Source organism: Buteo buteo, chromosome 13 (assembly GCF_964188355.1).
Source record: "Buteo buteo chromosome 13, bButBut1.hap1.1, whole genome shotgun sequence".
Lineage (NCBI taxonomy): Eukaryota > Metazoa > Chordata > Aves > Accipitriformes > Accipitridae > Buteo > Buteo buteo.
In genome coordinates, this window is record NC_134183.1 from 693,913 (window position 1) to 715,894 (window position 21,982).

Sequence of the window (21,982 nt, forward strand, 5' to 3'; positions counted from 1 at the left end):
TCGGTGCACTCGGGGCTGGGGTCTGCCCCGGCCTCGTTGCGATGGCCGGTGGGGGCGGGTGAGGCCGCAGAACGGTGCTGGACGGACGCCCCCACCCGAGGCCAGGTCTGGTGGAGGGGGAGCACGCCGCGGGCGAGGGAACGCCGGGTCCTCCGACACGCGCTGCCTGGCCCTGGCCGGAGCCGGGGGACAGCGGCGCAGCTGCCGGCCTTGCCGCAGGCGAGGAGGGCTCCATCCCGTGCCTGGCCAGCAGGGCAGGGCGGCCGAGCGGCTGCCCCTCGCCCGCGGGGTCCGTTCTCTGTCATCATTGGTATGAGGCACAATCCCTGAAGAGCCCAGCAGCCGTCGGGCGCTGGTGAGTTTTGGCCAAGCAGGAGCAGGGGGTGTTTGGGGAGGCTGGGAAGCGGAGCAGGGATGCCAGGCTGCCCTGGGGTCAGCGGAGGAGCACGTGGGGCCAGAGGCACTAAGGGAGGACAGGGCCTCGCTGTGCCAAACCTGCGTCTCCCCTTGCTGCTGGCAGCAGAGGCTGGGAGTGAGCCAGCCCCGCAGCCCCCAGCACGGGCCCGGCTGCAGTGTGGTCACTGGACCCCCCAGCCCCGTGGGCTCTGTGACCAGGCACGGAGCCAGAAGGCGGGATCCCCCGTCCTCCCCAGGACAGCGTGGTCCTGCTCCTGGCAGCCCATATGGGACAGGGCTGAGGGAGGCAAGGGCAGAACTCGTGGCCAGTAGGGCAGTGGGAAGACAGCAAAAAAACCCCCAAACAAACAGTGCAGAGGGGACAAGAGGCCCAAGAATATCCCAGAGGTAACAGAGATGCTGAGAATGGGGGTGAGAGAGGAAAGGGGAGACCGGGACTGGCTGGCCACAGGCACTGGCAAGGCACAGGAGTGGGGATGAGGGGTAGGGGGAGCGGCGCTGGCCCCAGACAGTGGAGAGGGGTTCTGGGATCTCAGCGGTGACCCGCACGCTCACCCCCCTGGGGCGAGGCAGGGTCCCATCCCTCCTACTCAGGTGATCACTTTGATCCCAAAGTATTTGCGCAGCTGCTCCAGGAAGACAAAGGTGAGGACAGTGTGAGGAATGAGCCGGATGGCAGCAGGAACGAAGCCCTGGAAGGGGACAGCGAGAAGGTGGAGAGTCAGCGTGTGCCTGGCCCTGGGCTTCCCTGTCAGAGCCAAGGGTGCCCAGCAGCCCAACCCCTGGGGAGCGGCACGAGCTTGCAAGCACGGGGGAGCGGCTGGCTGGGCATGCAGCACGAGCTCCGAGGAGCTGGGGCCTTGGTGTCAGGCAGAGACTGCCACAGCGGTGAGGGAGGCACCGCAGCCATCGCTGTGCACACAGATCTCAGCATCATGCATCAACCCCTCTGCCCCCAAACACATCAGTGCCGGCATCACCACTACGTAGGCAGAATCTCAGTAGAAGCCCGAGTCAGATCCCACAGCCCCCGGTTCAGAAAGGGGTTGGACGCTGCCTGGGGAAGATGAGCGGACAGGCTGTAACAGGGAAAATGCCTGACTGGCAGCATCTGGAAAAAACCTCGGGTTTGAAACCCCTTTTCAGGGGCCCTCCCAGGAGTGAGACTGAACACATGGGTGACTGCACCAAGCCCGGGCATGTAGGGCCCAAGAGCTGACCGGGTCTGCTGGTCAGCAACTTCCAACGAGTGCTGGACCACCACTGCCCGTACCTGCATTCCCATTGGGGAACGCAGCGGGTGCAACAGGGCAGCTGCTGCAGTGCCCAGACCCAGGCTGCAAGCCCAGAAGAGGCCAAGGCTCGCAATACTCCAGGGCCAAGCTGGGGAGTGGCAGACAAAGGCCTGATGCAGGAAGCAGTCAGGCTGCTGGCAGCGGAGCCCAGAAGGCTCCTACTCCAGAACTGTTCTGCACCTTAACCTCTGCTTCCAGCCCGGCCCCGTCTCCCCACACTGCACCCTACCAGCCCACCCCATACATCCCCAGGTAGGTACCTTGTAGAAGGCGAGGGGCCCGAGCTTGGCAGTTTCCATGGCACAGTGGGTAACGCCCTGGAGCGAGAGGGAGAGAGGTGAGGAAGCGCCCGGAGGCAGAGGCCAGTGTGCAAATGGGACAGGATGGGCTACTCACCCGGTACTCGCCCTGGGAGTTCATGAGGCGGGTCTTGAGCACATCCAGGGGCTGGCACAGGAATGTGGCGCATCCACCCTGGAAAGAGTCAGTGGGGGTCAGCAGCTCCGGCTCACGGAGGAGACCCGGGTGCCAGCGACTGCCATGGTCACTGGAGAGACCCAGAGCTCTGCCTGGGCCCAATCCCATGCTGGGAGCCCCACAGGAGCCCCTGTGCCCAGCCCTGCTTCATCAGAGTCCTGAGAGGCAGCTCTGACAGACCCAGCCCAGGGTCCTGAGCTCAGCCGCAGGCAAACCCAGTCCCAGTCCTGCCTCCCCGCACCCAGCCCTGCTCACAGCGATGAAGCTGGCCAGGAAGTGAGTGAAGATGTTGTCTGACAGCAACCCAGTCGCGAGAACCAGCTGCTTGGCCTGGTCGTAACAGGAAAGCTGTGGAGACGCGGCATATTAGTGACACGTTCCCCCTCCTCGCCATGCCAGGGACTACCCCTGTCCCTACCCTGGCACCTACTGCCCGGCAGAGCTGTCCTACCTGCCCAATGGTGACCAGGGCCCCTCGGCTGGATGCCATCGTAGCTCCCGAAAAAAGTTTCTTCAAGCCCTCTGCAGACAGACAGATCGGTATCAGCACAGTCCTGGGACATTACTCACACTCCCTTCCTCCCTGCCCGGTCTGTGTCCCAGACTGCTCATGCAACAGTGCTTAAAACACACAACAGCAAATAGGCTGCAGGAAAGGAGAATCCTTCCGAATAGCCCTACCTCCTCCCTGCTGCCGTTCATTCCCCTTCCCACCTGCTCCACCCTCTTGCCCTTTTTCATAGCAGTTCCCGGCAGGTCTCTCTTTTCCACCGGAGCACAGGCAGGCTGCCAGGCCCTGCCTGGCCCGTGCCCCAGCCAGCTGTTGCGGAGGTGCCGGCCCCTGCCCGACCCTCGGCTCCCACAGCCACTCTCGGCTGAGCGAGCACCCACGGCAGCTCCCAGACGGAGCCCCCCGGGTCAATCCTGCCACGGTCGCCCAAGTGTCAGCGAGGACAGCCCGGGCGGGCTCACCAGACCCCAGCTGGCATGGCCTCACCTTCCCGGAGGACGCGGTACATGCCGTCCAGGGCATGGGAATAGCTGGAAGGAGCGAGAAGGGGAAGGTGTCAGGGTCCGAGGCTCCCCGGCCCCCCGACAGCCCCGCCGCCCCGAGCCGGTGGCTGCAGCTCCCGGGGCCGCGGCCCCGGCCCCGCCACTCCCGGGCACGGTGCGGTGCTGCCGGTGCGGTGCTGCCCCCCCGCGGCCACACGGACCCCCGGCCCCGAGAGCCCCCGACCCCCCGCTCCGCTCCCCCCGTGAGCCCTGGCACCCCCCGACGCCCTGCCCCGCTGCCCCGGCCCCCCCAGGAGCCCTGGCACCCCCTGACCCCCTGCCCCGCTGCCCCGGCCCCCCCAGGAGCCCTGGCACCCCCTGACGCCCTGCCCCGCTGCCCCGGCCCCCCCAGGAGCCCTGGCACCCCCTGACACCCTGCCCCGGCCCCTCGGGAGCCCCAGCCCCCCAGTCACTCACTTGCGCCGCAGGGCAGGAGGCTGCTTCACGTCGTTCTGCATCCTGGAAGGCAGAGCACCATGGGCTGAGGAGGGGGCCAGTGCCCCGCTGTCCACCCCCCCCAGCACCAGGGACCCGGGGCAAGCCTGCCCTTGCTCAGGGCAGCAGCCCAGCAGACGGACTGCGTCGCCTGTTTGCAAAGGGACAAGCAAGCTGCCTCCAGCCCCACACCCCCCCGGAGGGCCACGCAGGGGCTGGGGCCCAGAGCTGTCACACTGAATGGCAGAACAACGCTGGTCCTTCGGGGTACAGAGCTGCCTGCCGGGACTGGGCCGCGAACCACGGGGCAGCCTGGTCAGGAGAGAAGTCAGGAGCACGGGGAGCGCCCCACCGTCCCAACTGCTGCCACACACCAGCCACAAGCCTCCCTCACCACCAGCGCCAGGACGCGGGCAGAACTGACCTGACGTTCACCATGTCTGCCGGGGTCCCCACGAACCCGCCGGTGAAACCTGCGGCCAAAGAAGAGCTGAGGTCAGGGGCTTCCTCCAGCCCAAGGGAGTCCGGGGCTGAGGGACCCTCTCCCTCGCTCACCTCCCACTGCACCCAGCAGCACTTTCTGGTAGAAGGGGGGAGGCCCCTGGCTGCCCTGGCCCAGGCGGTCCCTCACGCTCTCGTAGATGGCGAAGCGAGTCAAGGAATACGTCATCTGGAGGAGAGGGAGAATGAGCCGCTGTGTCCCGCTGGGCGCCCACCTCCCCGGCCCCCGCGGCTCAGGGCAGCCTGTCAGCTCCAGCCCAGCTGCCGGACAGGGTGGGCAGTGCCGTGCGGCAGGAGCTCCATGCTGGCCTGGGGGGACCAGAGGCCGTCAGGGCACGGTGGCACTCACCTGCCTGCACAGCGAGGCGCTGAGCCCGTTGTAGAGAGCCAGGAAGCCGTCGGTGCGGATCACACGCATCGCCATCCCCGTCATCCGCATCTTCACCTCCTGCTGCGTCTGCAGGTGGACCTGGGGCAGAGTCCGGCAGCATCAGTGCACCAGCCCAGTGCTGGGGCTGGGCAGAAACAGGAGAGCGCAGGGCAGCGGAGCAGGGACAGCCGCTCCGAGTGCTTGTCGAGGTAACTCCTTAGCACTCATGCAGGAGCTTCTGCACAAAAGCCAACAGCTCCAGGCTCCCCACACCTAAGCAGTACTTGTAAACATGCCCAGCCCAGCATCAGAGGGGTGGAGGCTGGCGAGGCACCTGCCCACGGTCCCTCCCAGGCGCCTGCCCAGCTGGGTGGCCTCAACAGCACGCCCCAAGATGAAGCGGCAGTGCCTGCTCTGCCAAGAAAGGCCCTGGGCCACATCGGGGCGGGGAGGATCCAGGAGCATGTGAGCGAGCGAGCAACCAGTGTGGGTTTGCTCAGACGGACCACGACAGGGCCGGTGAATTCATGACCTCCTGCTGCCCTATACCCTCGCCACACAAGGCAGCAGGTCTCCAGAAGTCACTTCCCCTTCTCCCCAGCCACAGGAATCGCAGAGGCAGGAAGACAACCCCGCAGCCCTGCTCACCAGCTCTGAACCGCTCCCTGCCACAGCCAGGCACAGCCCGGGTGTCCGGGCTCTCCCCTCGCCACCTGCAGCAGCCCAACGCTTCCCACCATCACCGGAGGAAGCGGCAGTGGGACTGCAGGGGCTGGCTGGGTCGGAGGAGCCATGTCGGCCAGTGGCAGAGCACGTTCTGAGCGCACCCGCCCAGCCCCATGCTGCGAAGATCACGTGCGGGTCAAAGGCCCGAGGAGATAAAATTAAAGAGAGCAAAGGGCCGCTGGCGGGGGATCAGGCCTGGCTCCCGTTACAGAAGCCCCGGCACGGTCAGGGCGTGGGACTCGCAGCAGGATGCTGGGAACAGCCTCCGTCTCCCATGCAGGGCAGCAGTGGGGATGCAGGGAAGGGGCCTGCCGCAGATTTTGGACGACGGGGACCAGAGCTTGTGGCATGTCGGGGAGCTGGGCGAGCGGCTGCCGGACGCCGGGACAGAGGGACCGGGCGGGCAGGGAGGAAGGGCAGAGCCATGCCTGGAAGCGCTCTGCTGCCTGCCCATCCCAGGGCCGCAGGAAGGGCAGGCAGGCGGGCAGGGGAGGAGCTGGCCGGGGCTGTGGTCACTGCCGCAGGGCAGGCAGCCCTGTGGGCGGCCAGTGGCTGCGCAGTGCCGGCTCAGGGGCGCGAGCACCCTCCGGCCAGGCTGGCTGTGGCCTCCCACCGGGACCAAGGTCCAGAGGTGCAGCAAAGTGCCCTTGGCCCCCTGCCCTGCAGGACCCTGAGGCCCCTCGTGCTTCCCCACGCCTGGCACCAGCCCCTGCTGCAAGGGAGCTCTGGGCCAAAGGCAGGTCTGTGTTCAATATTCAGCTGGCAAAACCAGCCGGCTGGCCTGGGCTGCTCACAGCCACGGGGCACGCAGGGGCTACGCATCTGCAGGGTATAGCACGTGGGGACGCAGCCCAAAAGTCACACCCGTCACGCTGGCTCAGAGACAGAGGCAGACCTAGAGGCGTGTGCCAGACTAATCCCCCTTCTTAGCGCCTTGCCAGGGCATCCGACGCGAGCCCCCACGGGCTGCCAGCCACCTCCGCTGGGCAGACGGGGCCAGCCGGGCACGGCAACGGGCCGAGCACCGGGGAAGCGGCATCCCCCTGCCAGCGCTGCTGGCTCCTCTCCTGGGCCTGCGCCCGGCGCATCTTCCCCTCTCTCCGTGCAGTGGGGTGGGAAGGGGCTGCCTGTCCCGAGCCTCACCCACGGGCACGGCCCCGGGCATGGCAGGCCCTGGCCTGGCCTCACTCCCCCGCTCCCCCTCCGCAGCCTGCCCGGCTGCCAGGCTCATCGCCGCTTGGCCGGCGCACAAGGCTCCGGGCAGCGCTGGCGTTCGCCCCGTCCGCGGGTGCTGGCAGCGCAGGGCTGCGCGCGTCGCTCTTTGTGCGGGAGCGGGGATGCCAGGCCGTCCGAGGCGCCTAGGTGACATCTTGGCCCGAGGACGCGGAGCCCAGTGGGCCCGTGTCCAACGCCGCAGGCCCCGGAGCCACTGCCGTGCCTTACGCGGGAGCCTGGGCAGGGTTGGCCGGGGTTTCTTCCACGGCCCCCACAGCCCCCAGGGCCGGCACCCCGAGCTCCCCAGAACCCTCTGCCCCACACCTGTCCCCTCACACGCCGGCACTCTGCCCCCCCCGCCTCCCCTCAGCCCTGTCCCCCCGTCCCTCTCCCCTCACCACCGTACCCCACAACCGCCCCCCCCCCCCCGCCGTGTCCCCGGGCCCCACGGCCACCTGCCCCCCCCCCCCCCCACCGGGCAGCCATTCCCCCACCCCTCAGAACCGCTCCCCGTCCCCCCAAAAGCGGTTCCCCGTCCGTGTGTGTTCCCCCCCCCCTTTTCCTTTCACCTTGAGCAGATCCAACGGGTGGGTGCAGCAAGCGGCACCGCACGAAGCGAGGCCGCCGAAGTACCAGCGCGACACGCGCCGCTCCGCCATCGGCGCCGCTCGGCGATAAGCCACGCCCCCTCCTCGGAGGCAAAGCCACGCCTCTGCGATAAAGCCACGCCCCCTCCCACGGTACCGGAGCCGGGGCAGCGGAGGCGGCGCGGAGGGGGGGGGGGGCACCGGGACCGGGGCTGCTACAACGAGCCCCGGGGTCGTCGCGGCAGCTCCCCCGCGCCGCTCCCGCGGCGCGGGGGAGCTGCCGCGGCGACCCCGGGGCTCCAGGGACACGGTTCTCCCTCCTCCAGGTGGCATCTCTCCCCGTTAATTAACGGGGCGTGATTAACGGCTGCGGCACCAAAACGCAGCTTGAGGAAGGGGGCTGCTGCGCGGCGCGGTGGGTATAGGCAGCGCCGGTACGGGGGTAGGTGTGTGGAGCCCAGGGGACAATCAGGTGGGGCTGATTTTGGAGAGAAGAACTGTTTTACAGGTTTTTGGTGGGTTTTTTTTTTTTGATATTTATGAAGGTAAGAGTTCATCGCGATGCCGGAACGAGAGAGCAGCCCCGCCGAACCGTACAGCATTCTCGTATCGCTTTGAGAGAACGTTCCCACCACGTGACTAGGGGACGTTTTGCAGTCGGAAACGTCCAGACCCCGGCTTGGGCAGCGGCCGGGCAGGCGACAGCATGGAAGGCTGCCATCATGCCAGTCCCTCCGTGGCGAGATGCCACTGCCTACTCCAGAACCACAGTCCCTCCTGCTGCCTCCAACGCCGCTTTGATCTTCTCTGCTTCCTCCTTGGAGGCGTTAGCCTTGATCTCCTGCGGAAGGGACTCCACCAGCTTCTTTGCCTGCGGGAGGGACAAAGTACGAGACTTATAAACTAGCTTTCACTAACCGGATTAACAGATTTAGAGCCATGAGCCTGACCTCTGCATAAGCAGACCAGGAAAACTCACTGACTGGTCTAAACTTCAAGACTTTTACTTGAACTACAGCACATCCTGCCGGAAGACGTCTAAACCTGACTGCAAGTGACAGCACATCCACTGCAGCCCTGGAAGACCTTTTTCAGCGAGTAATAGCCCGTAAATTCTTCCCACCATGTGCACGGTGCTCCAGGATGCGCAGCCCCGGTCTGAGAAGGTGCTTGGGACGCACGCAGAGCCACCACATGGTAACTTGCCAAGGCAGCTATCGGCCTGCGTTGGGTCGACTTTTTTCAGGGCAAATGTTTTGGTTCACATATTTCTGCCAGCGGGGAGGAGAGGCTGTTGCAGGGTTTGTACACCACTGTACAGGAATCCACTGTACCAGCTGAAAAAGAACTCCAGTACAGACTATGCTTGACAACACAATCTTGGTATTTTCAGGACTTTTTATACGAAACTACTGATACTACGCAGTACCACGATATTTAAGGCAAACTGAAAAGCTGTTGAACTGATGCAAAGAGACTTCCTGCAGTACTGCCATAATAAGGGAAGGGAGGCTGAGCCCCTGCTGCAGTCAGATGCTCTTGCTCTTACACTAAGCAGCAGCAACAAAGCTATTCAGCTCCTTAAAAACAAAGCCCAGGGAGGTTCCTACGGTGAAAAGCCACTGCCAGCTCTCTGCCGTCTGGCACTGCAGGTATTTAGCACCCAACAGATTGACCATTGCTGACAGAAAGAAGCTTTTGTTGTTTTAATTCACATAGGGCACAGTAATGATGTATCCAGGGGGGCAGAAAATGCTTTTTTTGCTAGGGATGAGAAGGCGTAGCTGTGCAGGCAGGGCAGGCATGCCTTCACCCACCAGAGCCCAGGACAGTATCTGGAAAGGAGCCTGTTCTGGCTTGCTGTGATGAGGACAGGCAACACAATCAAGGTTATTCATGAAAGATCCTTGCTCACTAATGCTTAACTTCTGTTCTAAAGCAGCCTCGGTCAGAGGAAGCAACTGTTCAGAGCGCCCAGCAGGAGAAGGAGCGGGGCCTGAGCCAAGCTGGACCTGCACTGTAACAGACGCTGGGTAGAGGCAATGCGTTTTGAACCCCACCTGGAGCATACGAGAACGCCAGCCCAGGACACGTGAAGATACGAGGTAAGTGTCTGTTGGGCTGGCTCTGAAGATGCTTTCAGAGGGGCAAACGGACTCGAGTCCGGCTTGTGCTGACAACGTGCCTGTCTCATCAAGCAGTCATCCCGTAGGACTGACCTGTTTGAGTCACATCAGCACACAATGTCCAAAGATTTTACTAGCAATGCTTTCTTCCAAACCACCAACAGCCCCACAGGCCAAGAACAGGCTCCCTGCAAATCTCGTTAAAAACACCTCAAACTGATGGCAATAAAATTTACAACAAAAATTTATCAGCTACACTTTGAATACAACCTCTTTAGGCAGAACCAACCTTCCGCAGCAGTTTGTTTTGTGTGTGTGTGTGTTTTAACCAAAATACCAGGTCAGGTAAGTCACACTTGACAAAGTTTACCCCCAGTAACCTGCATCTACCAACCTTGTAACCGCATCGGAACGGTAACCAGCTTGTTTGACAGGTTCCACATGCTAAGCCAAGTTGATTTAGCATCAGTTCTCCAGACACCTTTTAATTATCCGCTGATCATGTCCGTTATGGGATTTTGGTTGTTTCATGTTTGCTTGGGACTGGTAACGGATAAACAATTGCCAGAGTAACCCAACTGATAGCAAGTTAATTATCCCAGTGGGCCAACAAAACTCATATCTCGCTAGCACGGTTTCTCTGTCACCAAATTGTTTGCTTTCCAATATACAAGTATGAATGGGTCGGAAGCTTTTCTACAAATCCTTCTGATATCCTGGGCTACAAATAAGAGCAGATTTTACAACACTCAACATTTCTTCCTTACAACTGGATAAACAAAAAGTGCTACTATTATCCCCAAGACATGAAAGCATCACCCAGTGGAGAACTGAAGCATGTTAAATGCTGCTGCAATAGCCGCTGTATCACCCATTCTTTGTCCTGAGCCTACATCGCAGCTCAAGGGCATGAGCTCAGATGCTGCACAGGGCTGTGAAAGACCCGTCTCCTCCGAGGAAGAAGGAGGAGGCATCACCTACAAAAAGAAGAGCTCTGAAAAGCATTGGAAGCATGGATTGCAGGATGTGTGAATTAGAGAAACTTGCCTAACTTCAGCAATACGTTGGTCTCGAAAAAGCCAGAGGGAAGGCAAGCCAAATCCAGCTGCAGTGAGCAATCCCGGCTACTCCTGAGGTCTGCAGGGAGGCTCATGGCAGCTCTTAGATTTGGAGAAGGTGAGGGTGGCATGGAGGCCTTTGAGGTCTTTGCTCTGAGCCTCCTTCTTCATCTCACCGCTCCTGCTAGGGGCTCAGTTGTTGGCCACGCAGCAGAGCTGGGAGGGAACAGCCTTCCCTAAAGAACGCCAGACAAACAGACGCAACCAACTCCTGCTCTACACCTCATCCACATCTCTGCACCGAGGCGTGTGCACAAGCAGACTATTCTCCTAAACACAGAAATCCAGGCTCCCTTTTGAACAGAGAACTGAGCCCACTGCTTACAACGTGCTTCAGGAGCTGTGTGGGCTTGGGGCCGACGCGGCGGGTGGCCGGAGCCTCGGGCAGCCCCCTCCTCACCTGCACGAGGTTCACTCCAGGCACGAAGTTCTTAACCTCCTTGATCAGCTTCACCTTGTCAGCAGGTTTCAGCTCCATCAGCCGGACGGTGAAATGCGTTTTCTCCTTTTTGAGCGGGATCTCCTCCTCCTCCTGGAAGCAGCCAGAGCTCGGTGAAGACACCCACCCGGGCCCCGCGGCCCTTCTCCCTGCCCCCACGCGTGGGCACCCGCGAGACCAACACGGAGCCCCGGGGGCCCAACTCCCGGCCCCTCCCCGGAGAGCCCGGTACCTGCGGAGCCGCCTGGGAGGGCTGGAGAGAGGCGGCCGCCGCCGGCATCACCCCCACGTCCGGAATCTTCAGCGTCTCCTACGGGAAGAGCAGCGGCACCGGCGGCCGGTGAGGCGGCGCACGCGGGCCGTGCCGGGCCGTGCCGAGCCGGGCCGAAGCGGGCCGCGCCGCCCCGCGTCACCCACCTTGAGGAGCGCGTTGAGGTCGGCCACCTCCAGCAGCGTCAGCCCCGCGATGTCCCGCACCAGCTGCCGCACCTTGGGCGAGTACTCCTTGGCGGCCGTGTCCAGCGGCGCCCCGGCCAGCGCCTCCGAGCGCCGTGCGCGGCCCGTGCCCAGCGCCCGCAGGGCGGCGGCGGGCGGCCCGGCCGCGGCCCAGCGCCAGGCGGGCGGCGGGCGGCGGAGCAGGCGCGGCGGCAGCGCGCGGGCGGCGGGCAGCATGGCGGCCGCAGAGGACACGGCGGCGCTCTGCCCCGCGCTCGATGGTCCCGGCGGCCCCCGCGCCGCGCCGCGCCGCTCTAGGCTCCGGCGCCTCCTCTCGATGGCGGGGCGGGGAGGCGGCGGCGCTCTAGCCGCCGGGTCCGCCGGCACTCGTTCGCTCCGGTAGGCCCCGGCCGCCGGCGGGGCGGCCCCCCCCCTCCACCCCCCCAAGCACACCGGGCCGCGGCTCGTTCCGAACACTTTATTGTCACCGTTCGCGCTCGGTTCACACCCCACACACCCCCTCCCCACCGCGAGGAGCGAGCGGCCGCGCCGCGGGGACAGGCCCGGCCCGGCGAGGGGGCCCCCGGGGCAGGGAGGGGAGAGGCCGCTGGCGGGGAAGGGGGCTCGGCGGGGGGGGGACGGACAAGGCCAGGCTGGCGGCGGACAGCGCGGTGCCCGAGGCGACGGGCAGCGGGGTGGGGGGGCCGGCGGCCCCCACCCCGGACGGCCCAGCCAAGGGCCCCCAGCCCCGCGGCGCAGGCGGGGGCCTGCGGGCTTCCAGGTCGGGGGGGGGCAGGACCGCAGCCCCGGGTCTCGGCAGGGAGGGCTGCGCTCCTGCGGCCCCAGCACCACTGGCGGGAGCCTGTGGTCCCACAGCCCCCGGGCCGGGGGCAGACTGGGGAGGTGGGATGGGTGGGAGGGGGCTGAGGGGGCAGGAGGAGTAGGTGAAGTGCAGAAGTGATTCCGGATGAAGAGTAGTGTTACACGGGCTCCCCCCGCGCCCCCCCCCACGGCAGAGATCAGTCAAAGGAGATGAGCTGGGCCTCTCCGCTGCCCTGGGGCTGCTGCACGGGGGCAGGCGCCGGCTGGGGCTGTTGCTGCTGGGGGGGCCCTCCAGCAGGTGCCATCTGGAACAGATGAGGCGGCTTCATTAGCAAACGCACACCTCTAGGGTGGCAAGCCCGCCCCCCGTCCCGGGCCGGGCCGGGCCAGCAGCACTCACCTGTTGGTAGAGGGGCTGCTGCCCGGGCAGGTAGGACTGCTGGGCTGGCAGGCTGCTCAGTGCTGCTTCCTGGCCCGGCAGGGCGGACATGAGGCCCTGTGGGAGCGAGGGGGTGGTCATCAGAGGGGCTGGAGGATGTACAGCGGCCACAGGGCAGAGGTGAAGGCCCACAGCCTCCTCCAGGCCTCCCCCTTCCCTGGAACCGTGGAAGGCTGCACGGGCTGGAGACCACCCACACCTCGTCCCCCCACCAGCGCCCAAGAAGGTGCCCGTGCGGCAGGGAGTGCTCACCTGCATGCCATAGGGCTGGTACCCCATGGAGACCGACTGGCTGCCCATGTAGCCCATGGCGCCCGACTGGGGTGCCTGAGAGATGGCCGGGATGCTCTGCGACTGCGAGGCTGCACTCTGCGGAGGAGAGGCTGGTGAGAGGTGGTGCAGGCAGCGATGGTTCATCTCAAACCAAGGCCCCAGGAGTGGCAGGGCTCTCCCTGCTCTGCTAGAACCAGGGTGTCTTCTTCCCTCTGCACCATGGGGAGCCCCAACCCACTCCTACAGCAAAAGCAGCAGCAGATCCAGAGATCTGGGACCAACCAGCCCTTTCTCCTTCCCGCTCGGAGATCCCATCACCGAGCTGGGGCAAGTTGCACCAGCCCCACAGAATGCCCCAGCCGGCCACGAGCTGCTCTTCCCTCACTTGCCTGGTAGCCCTGTGTTGGAGTTGGCTGGTAGGACGAGTACGCCGGGGTGGTGGTGGGCACCGCCTGCCCCTGCTGAGCCGCTTGCCCGCTGCCTGCTGCCGGCTGGTACATGTAGGCATTCACCATGCTGGGATCTGGGGCGGAGAGGGCAGAGACTGAAGCAACCACCTTGCGCTTAGCCTCCACCCGCCTGGGATCAGCTGGCTGACGTACCTGTCCCTGTAACGGGCATTGCAGTGTACGGCCCCGTGCCCCCTTGTGCTGCCTGGTTCATGTATACGCTGTGCATGGGAGAGCCCTCCACGGAGCCGGCCGGGCTGAAGGTGCCAGGGAAGCTGGTGGGCCCAGAAGGCTGGTAGATCACCCCACTGGCTGCGGGCATGGCCTGGAGCTGTTGAGGGAAGAAAAACAACCTTTAGGCCATGTTCCCTGGGACCTGGCAGGAGGGTCTCTGGCCCAGCAGCCGTACTTGGGCATAAGGCAGCGAGAAAGCTGGCATCTGGGCTCTCATCTGGATGGTCTGCTTCTGCTGTTCCAGGCGCATCTGCCTCTCCTTCTCCTGCTCCTGCAGTCGCTGGATGGCCAACTGACGCTGCATCTCCAGGTACTCCTATGGAAACAGGGATGTGACAGCTAGAAGCCAGGACACCGCAGCATCCCCTCCTCCCAGGGCAGCTGTCCCTGCCAGCCCTGGGCTGGCCCAAGGTGCAAGCAGGCCTGCTGGCTGATGCGGCCCCGAATACCCTGGAAACACCTCCCTGCCTCACCTGCTTCTTCTGCCTCATGATCTCCAGCTTCTGGGCCAGCTGGATCTGGCGCTGGCGCTCTGCCTCCTCCGCTGCACGGCGCAGCTTCTCCCGATGCTCCTCCCGCAGCGCGTTCAGAGCCCCACGTGCATCCCGGATCTGGGCCAGTTTGTCCTGCAGGCCTTCGTAGTACACTGGGGAGGGAAGGGACAGCCTCAGGGACCCTCTCGGGGCAGAGCACACCGCGCTGGCTTCTCTCCAGAGAGGCTGTCATGGGAATGCCGAACCCCAGCACTGGGGGAAACCCCAGCAGCCACCCGCCCCTCGCCAGGATGCCTGCCCACGGCTGGGCAGCTCCCACGTACGCCTGCGCTCATCCAGCTGGTTGAGCAGCTCCAGCAGCTGGGGGTGCATGTTGTTGATGGACTGGAAGAGGGACAACACGGCAGAGTCATTGGTGATGCTGCGGCCCCGCATGTGGTTGCTCTTCATGCGGTTGACAAACGTGGTGACCGCATTCTGCAGTGCTTTCAGGAACTGCTCGTGGTTCTCCTCAGACTCGCCGTTCTGGTACTGCTGCTGGAAGGACAGGGCAGCCAGTCAGCCTCAACTCTGCTGTGTCAAGAGCCAGCAGCAAGCCTGCAGAGCTGCGTGACTGGGCTGAACGAAGGAGTTGGGCGCTTCTCACCCCTCAGAAGCTGCCAAACACAGGTCCAGGCCCCCTCTTACCTCAACAACACCGAGTGGGGCAGGGTGGGCTTCCCCAGGCTGAGCAGCTGGTTCTGTGAGGGACAGAGGTGCTGATGGGGTGGGGCTCTTGCGAACCTCCTCTTGTTTCTTCTCCCAGTAGTTGCGGTTCAGGTACCGAGCCAGCTGCCAGAAAGAGAAGGAAGATGAGCATCACAGCCCCGCCGGGAGTGAGCCTGTGCCGTGGACTAGTAAGGCCTGGATCCTTACCTCCGGGTCAATGTCCTCAGCCAAGGGAGCAGAGGAATTCTGGAAAGAGACAGACAGGGAAATCGAGTTCAGAGAAACCACAGACCCACAGCTCCCACACAGACATCCTCCTCGGACCTGGCCATGCACAACCACCAGTGCTGAGCACCAGCAGGAGACTGAAAAGGGACAGCTGCGTCCTTCAGCCAGACACATGCTGCAGCTACAGGAAGCAGCGGAGGCACTTAAATGCTGGCTGAAAACACAGCAGTGCTGTGAAAGAGCAAGGGACTGAACGGGGCAAATATTTTCTCCCAGAACAGGAACTAAATCTGACCCAAGCAGGGCAGACTCAGGCTAGGAAAGAGGTCTGCGCCCAGCCACTTCACATTCAGGGGCTCCCATGAACGTACCACGGGTGGGGAATAGAGCGTGCTGACTGGGGGAGCTGATGATGTGACGGGTGTGGGCTCAGCCTTCGGGTACATGGCGTAGGTTGTTTTCTGCCTCTGGAAAAGAGAAAAAACAGTCGACTCAGGGACTGTCCAGACCCCTCCAAATCACCCAGTCAGCAACAAACTGGGCACACTGCATGGACAAGGCTCCTAGAGATGGCCAGGCACAGCCAGCAGACCCAGCCTCACGCTTTGAGCAATTCCCTCAGGCCAGCGTGCCCCAAGGCTTGCAGCTTGGGCACAGCCTGGTTCCAAGATTTGGGACTGTGACACAGCATGTGCCTGGCTCTGCTTTCACCTTCTCATTCCACAGGCCCCGTGACTCGCTCACACCAGGACACACCTACAGATCTGTTACTGCGCAGCTAGGAGATGCCCAGCACATCTGGGCTGTATGGCAACAACCACTCCCACATGCCAAGCAGGACACAAACCATTCTCTCCTTCTCCTCAGCCTCTGACTGAGACAAGGCAATAGCTAGCTGGAGCTCCTCCTCCTCTTGCAGAGCTGTCTCATCACGCTTCGGAGGCAGCTGCAAGAAGAAATATGAGGAGGTGGTCAACAAAGGGATCAACAAGCATGTCAGGATCACTGCATCACCTACAGGGCAGCCACTCACCTGGGACTGCTGAGAGAGGGGGCTGGTCAGGTACTCGGGGGGCAGTTCAGAGGTGGCAGCAGCTTTACCCTCAGCTTTCCTGTAGTCAGAAAGAGGTGACAGTGCAGACTGAGCGCTCCTTTTTCTGTGCTGGAGCCCCAGCTCTGCACAACACTACAGCTGTAAACCCCATTCCCTGGAAGGAAGGGAACCCAGCCCAGCCTGCACAGCTCGGGAAACCCTCGCTCTGGTCTGCAGAAAGGTGGCTCCACGCCAAGCTTCCCCCCTCACAGTCCCAGCTGTTGCAGGCAAAGAAACACACCACAAAGGGTACTGACTTGTTGAGATGCTCATAACAGGGCTCGCAGACTCTCACTTCCTTCTCGATCCCAAACTTGGGGATGGTGGAATACTTGGAGGAGCATTTGCCACAGAAGATCTGCCCACAGGCCCTGCAATGATGCTGCAAAAGGTGGGAGACATCAGTGCAGTAGCAAGATACTCCTTCGCCATTAGACATCACTCAGACACTCTGGGCACTTCCCTGCCAGTGGCCAGGGAATGTGGCCCAGCCCCGACACACTTCCACACAGGCTCAGGGATTCCTGCAAGTCCCAGGGGGCTGTGCAGGACCAGGGAACCCAGAGGGGCAGGAGTGGCACCCACCTTCCGTGTCACAACACCAAACTGCACTCGACATCTGTGACACTCCTCAGCATCAACCCAGTCTGGAGCCTGTCAGGGTTAAGGAAGCTTGTGTAAGGAGGGGAGGAAGGCCTCGAGGAAAGTGTCTCCACTGAACCTTTCAGGAGCTCCTACGGCTAACCAAGGTGCTCTCATGAATGGGGGAGACTGGAAGCATTTGCAGCTCAACAGGAATTTTTAATCCCCACAAGTTATCTCCTTGCATATTCCTAGAGACTGTGATGCTTTCCCAGTCAGCAAGAGATTTTCTAGGAATGTGTCTACACAGCAATCGCTTTAGCAATGCCCTGCTGCCATGTTCAGACTGCCATGCTGCTGGAAGGCCAATGAGTAGGGTAAGATGAGACTAACTCCCTGACCTGGTCAATTCCCCCCTCCGTCTGGTAGTTTTAGGCTAAATTGCTGTACACCACCCCAGAACTGCCCGCATGACAGCTGGGAGCACTTGTGTACCCAGCAAGGTCTCTAACCTGCAAGAAATGGAGGAACGCAAGAACTGAAGGTTTAGTAGGAAGGGGACAGGAGAGCAAGGTCTGTCCTGCAGTGCCAACTCCCTCCCCACCAGCAAAGCTCACCCTTTCTGCAGCAAACATGGCATCGCTCTCTTTGAACTCCGGGAACACGTGACCTGTGGGAGAAGCAAATGTCCTGTTGTGAAAGGGCTCCTCCAGCACAGGGAGGCTGTGGTGCCTACAGCCTTGTGCCGTAGATCCCAGCCACACATGTCAGACCCAGCTCAGCACACCTGCCCTGCCCATTATCTTACTCTGACACATCTAACAGCAATCTTCCTCCTGCAGGAGGCCAGAGGGCAATGCTCATGCAGCACTTGCTGCTGTCTGCGAAGTACAGGGCTCTCAGCCACGATCTCGAATGCACAGGACAATCCCCTATTGGTTTCCCTTACACACCTGTAAGGGACATCAGGGCCCTTTGGATAAGGCTTATTTCTCAAGACCTTGAACTCAGCATGGGGGGAAAAAAGCCCTCTGCACAGGCAGGCAGGGCTTTGAGTCTCACCCCTTGAATGGCAAGAGTGTGGCAACACCCGCTCGGCGGGGGACCAGGACCTCCAGGCTTTGCCACTGCCTGTGGAGGTGCTGGTGCACAGAAATAGAGGCAGAGACAGCAGCGCATCCCTTCCCTCGCAGGAAACACTGCTATCCCCGGGACAAGAGAGAAAGTGCCATACTGACACTGTCAGAAAGCGGCAGCGTGGACCCATCCTGGAATACTAATGAAAGCCTGAGAGGAAGGAACCGCCCCACTGTAAATCCCTTCCCAGAGGACACACTGATTTGCTGCCAGTTTCCTGAAGAACATTTGCAGCTCCTGCTTTTCAGGTCTCACTGCCAACCCTTAGCTGCTAGCTGGGCTGGAGGCCTAGAGCAAGGCAGCCCCCAGTCCTGGGACAATGGGGCTGTCCTCTCTCTGCAGCAGGATTCAATCACTCCAAGAGGTTCATCGGGTATTGGGCACCAAGAAAAAGCTCAGTACTGCAAGTCCAGAATTTGCTAACACCAGGCAGGGTCCTGACACCCATTCCTTCTCCTGCAAGGCTCCTCCAGAGCAGAACTGCTTGGCCAATTGTCCACCCACCTTTGCCCACAGAGTCCTCACCTTCGACCTTCATTATCTGATAGGTGTCCTGCACCACCTTGTACTTGGGCTCATTGCGGAAGGCGTGAGCCCAGGCCTGGATAAGGTACAGGATCTTACTGCGGACACTTGTCTCCACTTGCCTCTGCACAGAAAGGGAGGGGGAAAAAAAAATCTAAGAAAAAGACCCTGAAACCCAAAGGACTGTGTGAATCCCTCAGAAGAGGAGCCAGAAATACCATTCAGGGAAAGAGAGACTTTAGATTACTTGTGCAAGGTAAGAGCCATCAGAAAGCTGCAATAAGGACAACTTGTGGCAAGTACTACATACTCCTTCAGCTTTCCCACCTCCCCCCTCCAGCACAAACAAGAAAATGTCCTTCAGAGCAGCACAGACCAACTTGAAAAGGGGTGCGGTTACAATGCTTTGAGCAAACGCCCACAGAAGCTTGCTCAGCCGCTCCCCGGGGCAGGCACGAGCACTGGCCTGCCCAACATCTCTGTTCACCTCCTCACAAGAGTTGCTCATCCCGCACTCAGAAAACTGAGGGACCTACAGCTACCTAGCTGGGCAGAACAGCACAGTCAGCCTCACCCGAGAACTGACAGGACACCACAAGCTCAGAAATGGAGGGTATCGGTGCCAGGCTGTCAGTACCTCCAGCCCTGAGACTCCTGCCCAGGAATACGTAAAGCTACCTCGGGATGTGACGCAGAAAGGACAGCTGGGAAGCCTGCCCTTTGGAGGCAAGGGTGGTTGTATCACAGTTCAAGGAGCCAGAGGAAACTTGGCAAGCCTGTTCCTATCCCAGCCAGCCTCCGAGAGCAGCTCTGTCATCAGCTGACCAAGTCATCGCGCATTCACATGACCAGCTGCTCCAGAAATCCCCGGGGAACCAGAGGAGCATTGTCAAGCTCCTATTTCAGCCAAGAGCTCGGCCCACACAGTATCACTTACTGACAATTCCTGGAGCTCCAAACTTCTGGAAGATTTGGCAAAATCCTGCATTCCACAAATGTCACAGCCCTGAACCTCATCAGAACAAAGACTGTTTTACCAGCACTGGACATTCACAAGCAGCAAAGTTCCAAGCAGAGGAGGAGAATGGGTCCATGGCAGTTATGAAACTACCGAGGCAGACAAGGACTGGAGAGAACCACAAAATCTCTTGACCTGATCTTATCTGGTCTCCTCAGTGCTCGGAGTGGCTGCACTACTGCACCTGTCTGTCACATCATGGCAGTGTTCTAATCTCAGCAGAACATCCTGCACAGAGACTGAGTCAGCCCTAGCAGGAAGGTGACAGGAGAGAGACACCCTGCTACAGTGTGCAAGATGATGGGACTCGCACAGCTCATTCACCAAATATCTGGGTCACCTGGTCGTCTATTTCTGGCAGAAGATGGAGGCTGCAAGGAGGGAACAGCAGTACTCCCACAAGCTCTTGTCTGGGCATTGCCGTTCCGGGGCTGGGAGCTGGAGACAAAGTTCCTATTTCCATTTCACTTGTGGAAGTCCCCAGTCCAGGACACACGGAGCTCCTGCAGGCATCACATTACAACAAACTGACAAGCGACAGCTTGTGACAACAGCTTGTCAGTGAAAACAGCCAGGTCTACATCCTGCAAAGCTCCTCAAACAATTCCACAGGCCAATGAAACGGCCACGATAAAGAGGAAGCTTCTGCCAGTTTTTACCTTGCTGCTCACCTTCCTGTGTGTCTCATACTGTACTATGGGAGGGAATTCACCTCACTGCTGCTCAGGTCCTCGGTGCAACTGCCAGACCTTCACCTCTGTTTTCTTTTGCCGACTCAAACCAAGCAAAGTGTTGCAGCCAGGAGCATTTACCATGAAACGGTCTAGGCCTTCGCAGCATATACCTACCCCACTTCACAACATAGCCAAACACTACCTTTGCTCTCAGGACATCTTCTCTCCCTAGCAGGCACTCCTTAGCACCCTACACTCATCCCTTCACACCACACAATACAGTTTGCTCTTTTCTGAAACGCATTTCCAAACAGCTTCCCTTCTGTTCCTTAGACAAAGGGAACGAAAGAGAGGACATGCATATTTTCTCCTGCGGCTGCTTCTTTTCCAACCTCATTCAAAAACAATGGTAAAATAAGATATACTTACCTTGAGTATTTCCTTCAGTTCCTCCATAGTCTGTTTATTGGCCACCTCGTCATGGACTGTTTGGCCACAGTTTTTCACCACTGACTCCATAACCTGCAAGGGCAAAGGACACTATTAGTCTGCCACTTTCTTCCTTCTCTGTGGCCTGCAATGAGTCCCAGCACATGTTACAGGTTACTGCAGCCAGCACACCAAGATGGGGGCACTACTTCAGCAATGAGTCGCATTAGGGCAGCATCAGCCAAGCCAGAGAAATCCACACTAGCACCCTGGAGAGTAAGCTATGCTTCAACTGCACGGTGGCCTTTGTACCTCTGCTTTGTAGAGACAGACCCCCACGGACAGTGTCTCAAGTTCCAGCTTTGTCCGTTCCTAACTCCGAGACAGAATTCAAGAATGAAAACTATGGCCTGCTGATCCATCATGAAAGAGCCAGGAGGAGGCAAACTCCAAGCCGCAACTCCGACGCTCCCTGAGCAGGGCAGGGAACGCTGTGCAGACTGCGTAGCCCAGAAGGGAAGCTTATAAAAGATGGGAAGTTCCCTGGCCTGTGAACCAGCCCCTGCCGTGCTAGCGGTTTGTGCTGACGTTACCTCCAGTGCGTAGAGTGCCACGTGGGGATTCTTGTCATTGACTTTCTTCTTGATGGCGTTGACAGCGTATTTTGCTCTAGGTAAGGAAAGAGAGCACACATCCTCAGGTAATCAAGAATCTGAGAGGAGATTCCGCCTGCTGCTGATAACCCACTAACCCCCACCCCAACAAAAGGGTACAGTTTGCTCATGGTCTACGCGATTCCCCTGAGGCAAACTGGGAAGAGAAGGAATAAGCATGCTCAAGCTTGAGTTTCTCTGAGTATTTCAGGCCAGAGATAACCCGCAACTCCCGAGGTCAGAGAAGCACCTCAACACATTGGGGTGTACTGTACTGCCTCTCCAATGCTTTTCTGGAAGGGGATAACAAGACGCATACTACCACGGGCTGACAGGTCCAAGACCCTCACGCTTTGTCTTGTGAAGACAAGAAGAGCTGCGCCTGTAGTGCATCCAAAAGCCAAAGAGCACTTACTGGGTGTCTCCCTGACGGATCATGTCGCAGATCTGCAGGATGGATTCCCAGTCCGTCTCCAGCAGAAGCTGGCTCGTAGCCTTATCTGCAAGGAATAAACCCGTCAGGCTGCTTTAAGCACTTCTGCTTATCCCGGTTCCGCTCCACAACCGCTGGTGTGTTTGCAGGAAAGCTCCCCCGGGTGCCGGCGATGCCCCGGACCCGAGCGCTGCTGGAGAAAAATCCCGATTTTCCCCGGAACGCGCCAGATCTTCCCCTTCGGGCGCCCCGGGGCGCTCGATAACCTCGGACCCGCCGCTCCGGCTCCTGCCGGCCCCGGGCCCGCCCCAGCTCCCGAGGCCGAGCGCTGCGGACCTCGGCTCGGCCGAGAGACGCGTCCCCCGGCCCGGCCCGGCCCGGCCCCGCTCCCGCCCCGCCCCGCCCCCCGCGCCGAGGGGAAGGCCGCGACCGGTACCGAGAAGCCGCTCGAAGGTGCCGCCGCCGCGCCCCATGATGTGTCGCCCCCCGCGCCGCCGGTCCGGCCTGTCCCACCGCCCCCTCCGCGGGCGCTTCCGCTTCCGGCTTCCGACAGGGGCGGGGCTCCTTCCGGCGGGGCGGGGTGGGGCTCCTTCCGGC

General features: G+C 61.1%; 3 protein-coding genes across 9 annotated transcripts; all 3 read right to left on the minus strand.

Moving 5' to 3' along the window:
- Window positions 1-771: 771 nt before the first annotated feature.
- SLC25A10 (solute carrier family 25 member 10) lies at window positions 772-7,185 on the minus strand. 5 transcript variants are annotated; one of them, XM_075044091.1, is made up of 12 exons: window positions 7,059-7,185; window positions 4,528-4,647; window positions 4,233-4,347; window positions 4,102-4,150; window positions 3,660-3,701; window positions 3,187-3,230; window positions 2,641-2,711; window positions 2,445-2,537; window positions 2,109-2,186; window positions 1,973-2,029; window positions 1,398-1,474; window positions 911-1,109 (listed from the first exon to the last, which is right to left on the minus strand). In XM_075044091.1, exons 1-11 carry the CDS (start codon window positions 7,146-7,148, stop codon window positions 1,400-1,402), a joined length of 834 nt encoding a protein of 277 aa, XP_074900192.1. In that variant the 5' UTR covers window positions 7,149-7,185; the 3' UTR covers window positions 911-1,109; window positions 1,398-1,399. The 5 variants fall into 5 exon arrangements, with proteins under 5 accessions (XP_074900187.1, XP_074900191.1, XP_074900189.1 ...); XM_075044089.1 differs by having other exon boundaries at window positions 1,398-1,496; XM_075044086.1 differs by lacking the exon at window positions 1,398-1,474 and having other exon boundaries at window positions 772-1,109.
- A 377-nt stretch (window positions 7,186-7,562) lies between these two features.
- On the minus strand, window positions 7,563-11,478 carry MRPL12 (mitochondrial ribosomal protein L12). The gene is made up of 4 exons (XM_075044092.1): window positions 11,177-11,478; window positions 10,992-11,069; window positions 10,721-10,852; window positions 7,563-7,947 (listed from the first exon to the last, which is right to left on the minus strand). The coding sequence occupies exons 1-4, from the start codon at window positions 11,429-11,431 to the stop codon at window positions 7,831-7,833; spliced, it is 582 nt and encodes a 193-aa protein (XP_074900193.1). The 5' UTR covers window positions 11,432-11,478; the 3' UTR covers window positions 7,563-7,830.
- Window positions 11,479-11,658: 180 nt separating this feature from the next.
- Window positions 11,659-21,931, minus strand: HGS (hepatocyte growth factor-regulated tyrosine kinase substrate). 3 transcript variants are annotated; one of them, XM_075044095.1, is made up of 21 exons: window positions 21,822-21,931; window positions 21,368-21,452; window positions 20,893-20,968; window positions 20,300-20,392; window positions 18,179-18,302; window positions 17,134-17,186; window positions 16,520-16,588; window positions 16,192-16,316; window positions 15,875-15,953; window positions 15,689-15,787; window positions 15,213-15,308; window positions 14,821-14,859; window positions 14,593-14,736; window positions 14,229-14,439; window positions 13,885-14,057; window positions 13,587-13,727; window positions 13,331-13,508; window positions 13,118-13,251; window positions 12,708-12,824; window positions 12,417-12,512; window positions 11,659-12,321 (listed from the first exon to the last, which is right to left on the minus strand). In XM_075044095.1, exons 1-21 carry the CDS (start codon window positions 21,856-21,858, stop codon window positions 12,214-12,216), a joined length of 2,277 nt encoding a protein of 758 aa, XP_074900196.1. In that variant the 5' UTR covers window positions 21,859-21,931; the 3' UTR covers window positions 11,659-12,213. The 3 variants fall into 3 exon arrangements, with proteins under 3 accessions (XP_074900196.1, XP_074900195.1, XP_074900194.1); XM_075044094.1 differs by having other exon boundaries at window positions 14,229-14,442; XM_075044093.1 differs by having other exon boundaries at window positions 15,689-15,953.
- Between the last annotated feature and the right edge of the window lie 51 nt (window positions 21,932-21,982).

Bases quoted from the DNA above. Each gene is read 5' to 3' on its own strand.
- SLC25A10 (XM_075044086.1), bottom strand. From the start codon at position 7,148: ATGGCGGAGCGGCGCGTGTCGCGCTGGTACTTCGGCGGCCTCGCTTCG. The intron at 4,648-7,058 runs GTGAAAGGAAAA...ACTCTGCCCCAG, and splicing joins ACCCGTTGGATCTGCTCAAG to GTCCACCTGCAGACGCAGCA. The intron at 4,348-4,527 runs GTGAGTGCCACC...CCTCTCCTCCAG, and splicing joins GCGCCTCGCTGTGCAGGCAG to ATGACGTATTCCTTGACTCG.
- MRPL12 (XM_075044092.1), bottom strand. From the start codon at position 11,431: ATGCTGCCCGCCGCCCGCGCGCTGCCGCCGCGCCTGCTCCGCCGCCCG. The intron at 11,070-11,176 runs GTGGGTGACGCG...CTCTTCCCGTAG, and splicing joins ACCTCAACGCGCTCCTCAAG to GAGACGCTGAAGATTCCGGA. The intron at 10,853-10,991 runs GTACCGGGCTCT...GGCTGCTTCCAG, and splicing joins CCTCCCAGGCGGCTCCGCAG to GAGGAGGAGGAGATCCCGCT.
- HGS (XM_075044093.1), bottom strand. From the start codon at position 21,858: ATGGGGCGCGGCGGCGGCACCTTCGAGCGGCTTCTCG. The intron at 18,303-20,299 runs GTAAGTATATCT...CTTTCTGTGCAG, and splicing joins AACTGAAGGAAATACTCAAG to AGGCAAGTGGAGACAAGTGT. The intron at 16,589-17,133 runs GTGAGCTTTGCT...TAACCCTGACAG, and splicing joins CCATGTTTGCTGCAGAAAGG to GCTCCAGACTGGGTTGATGC.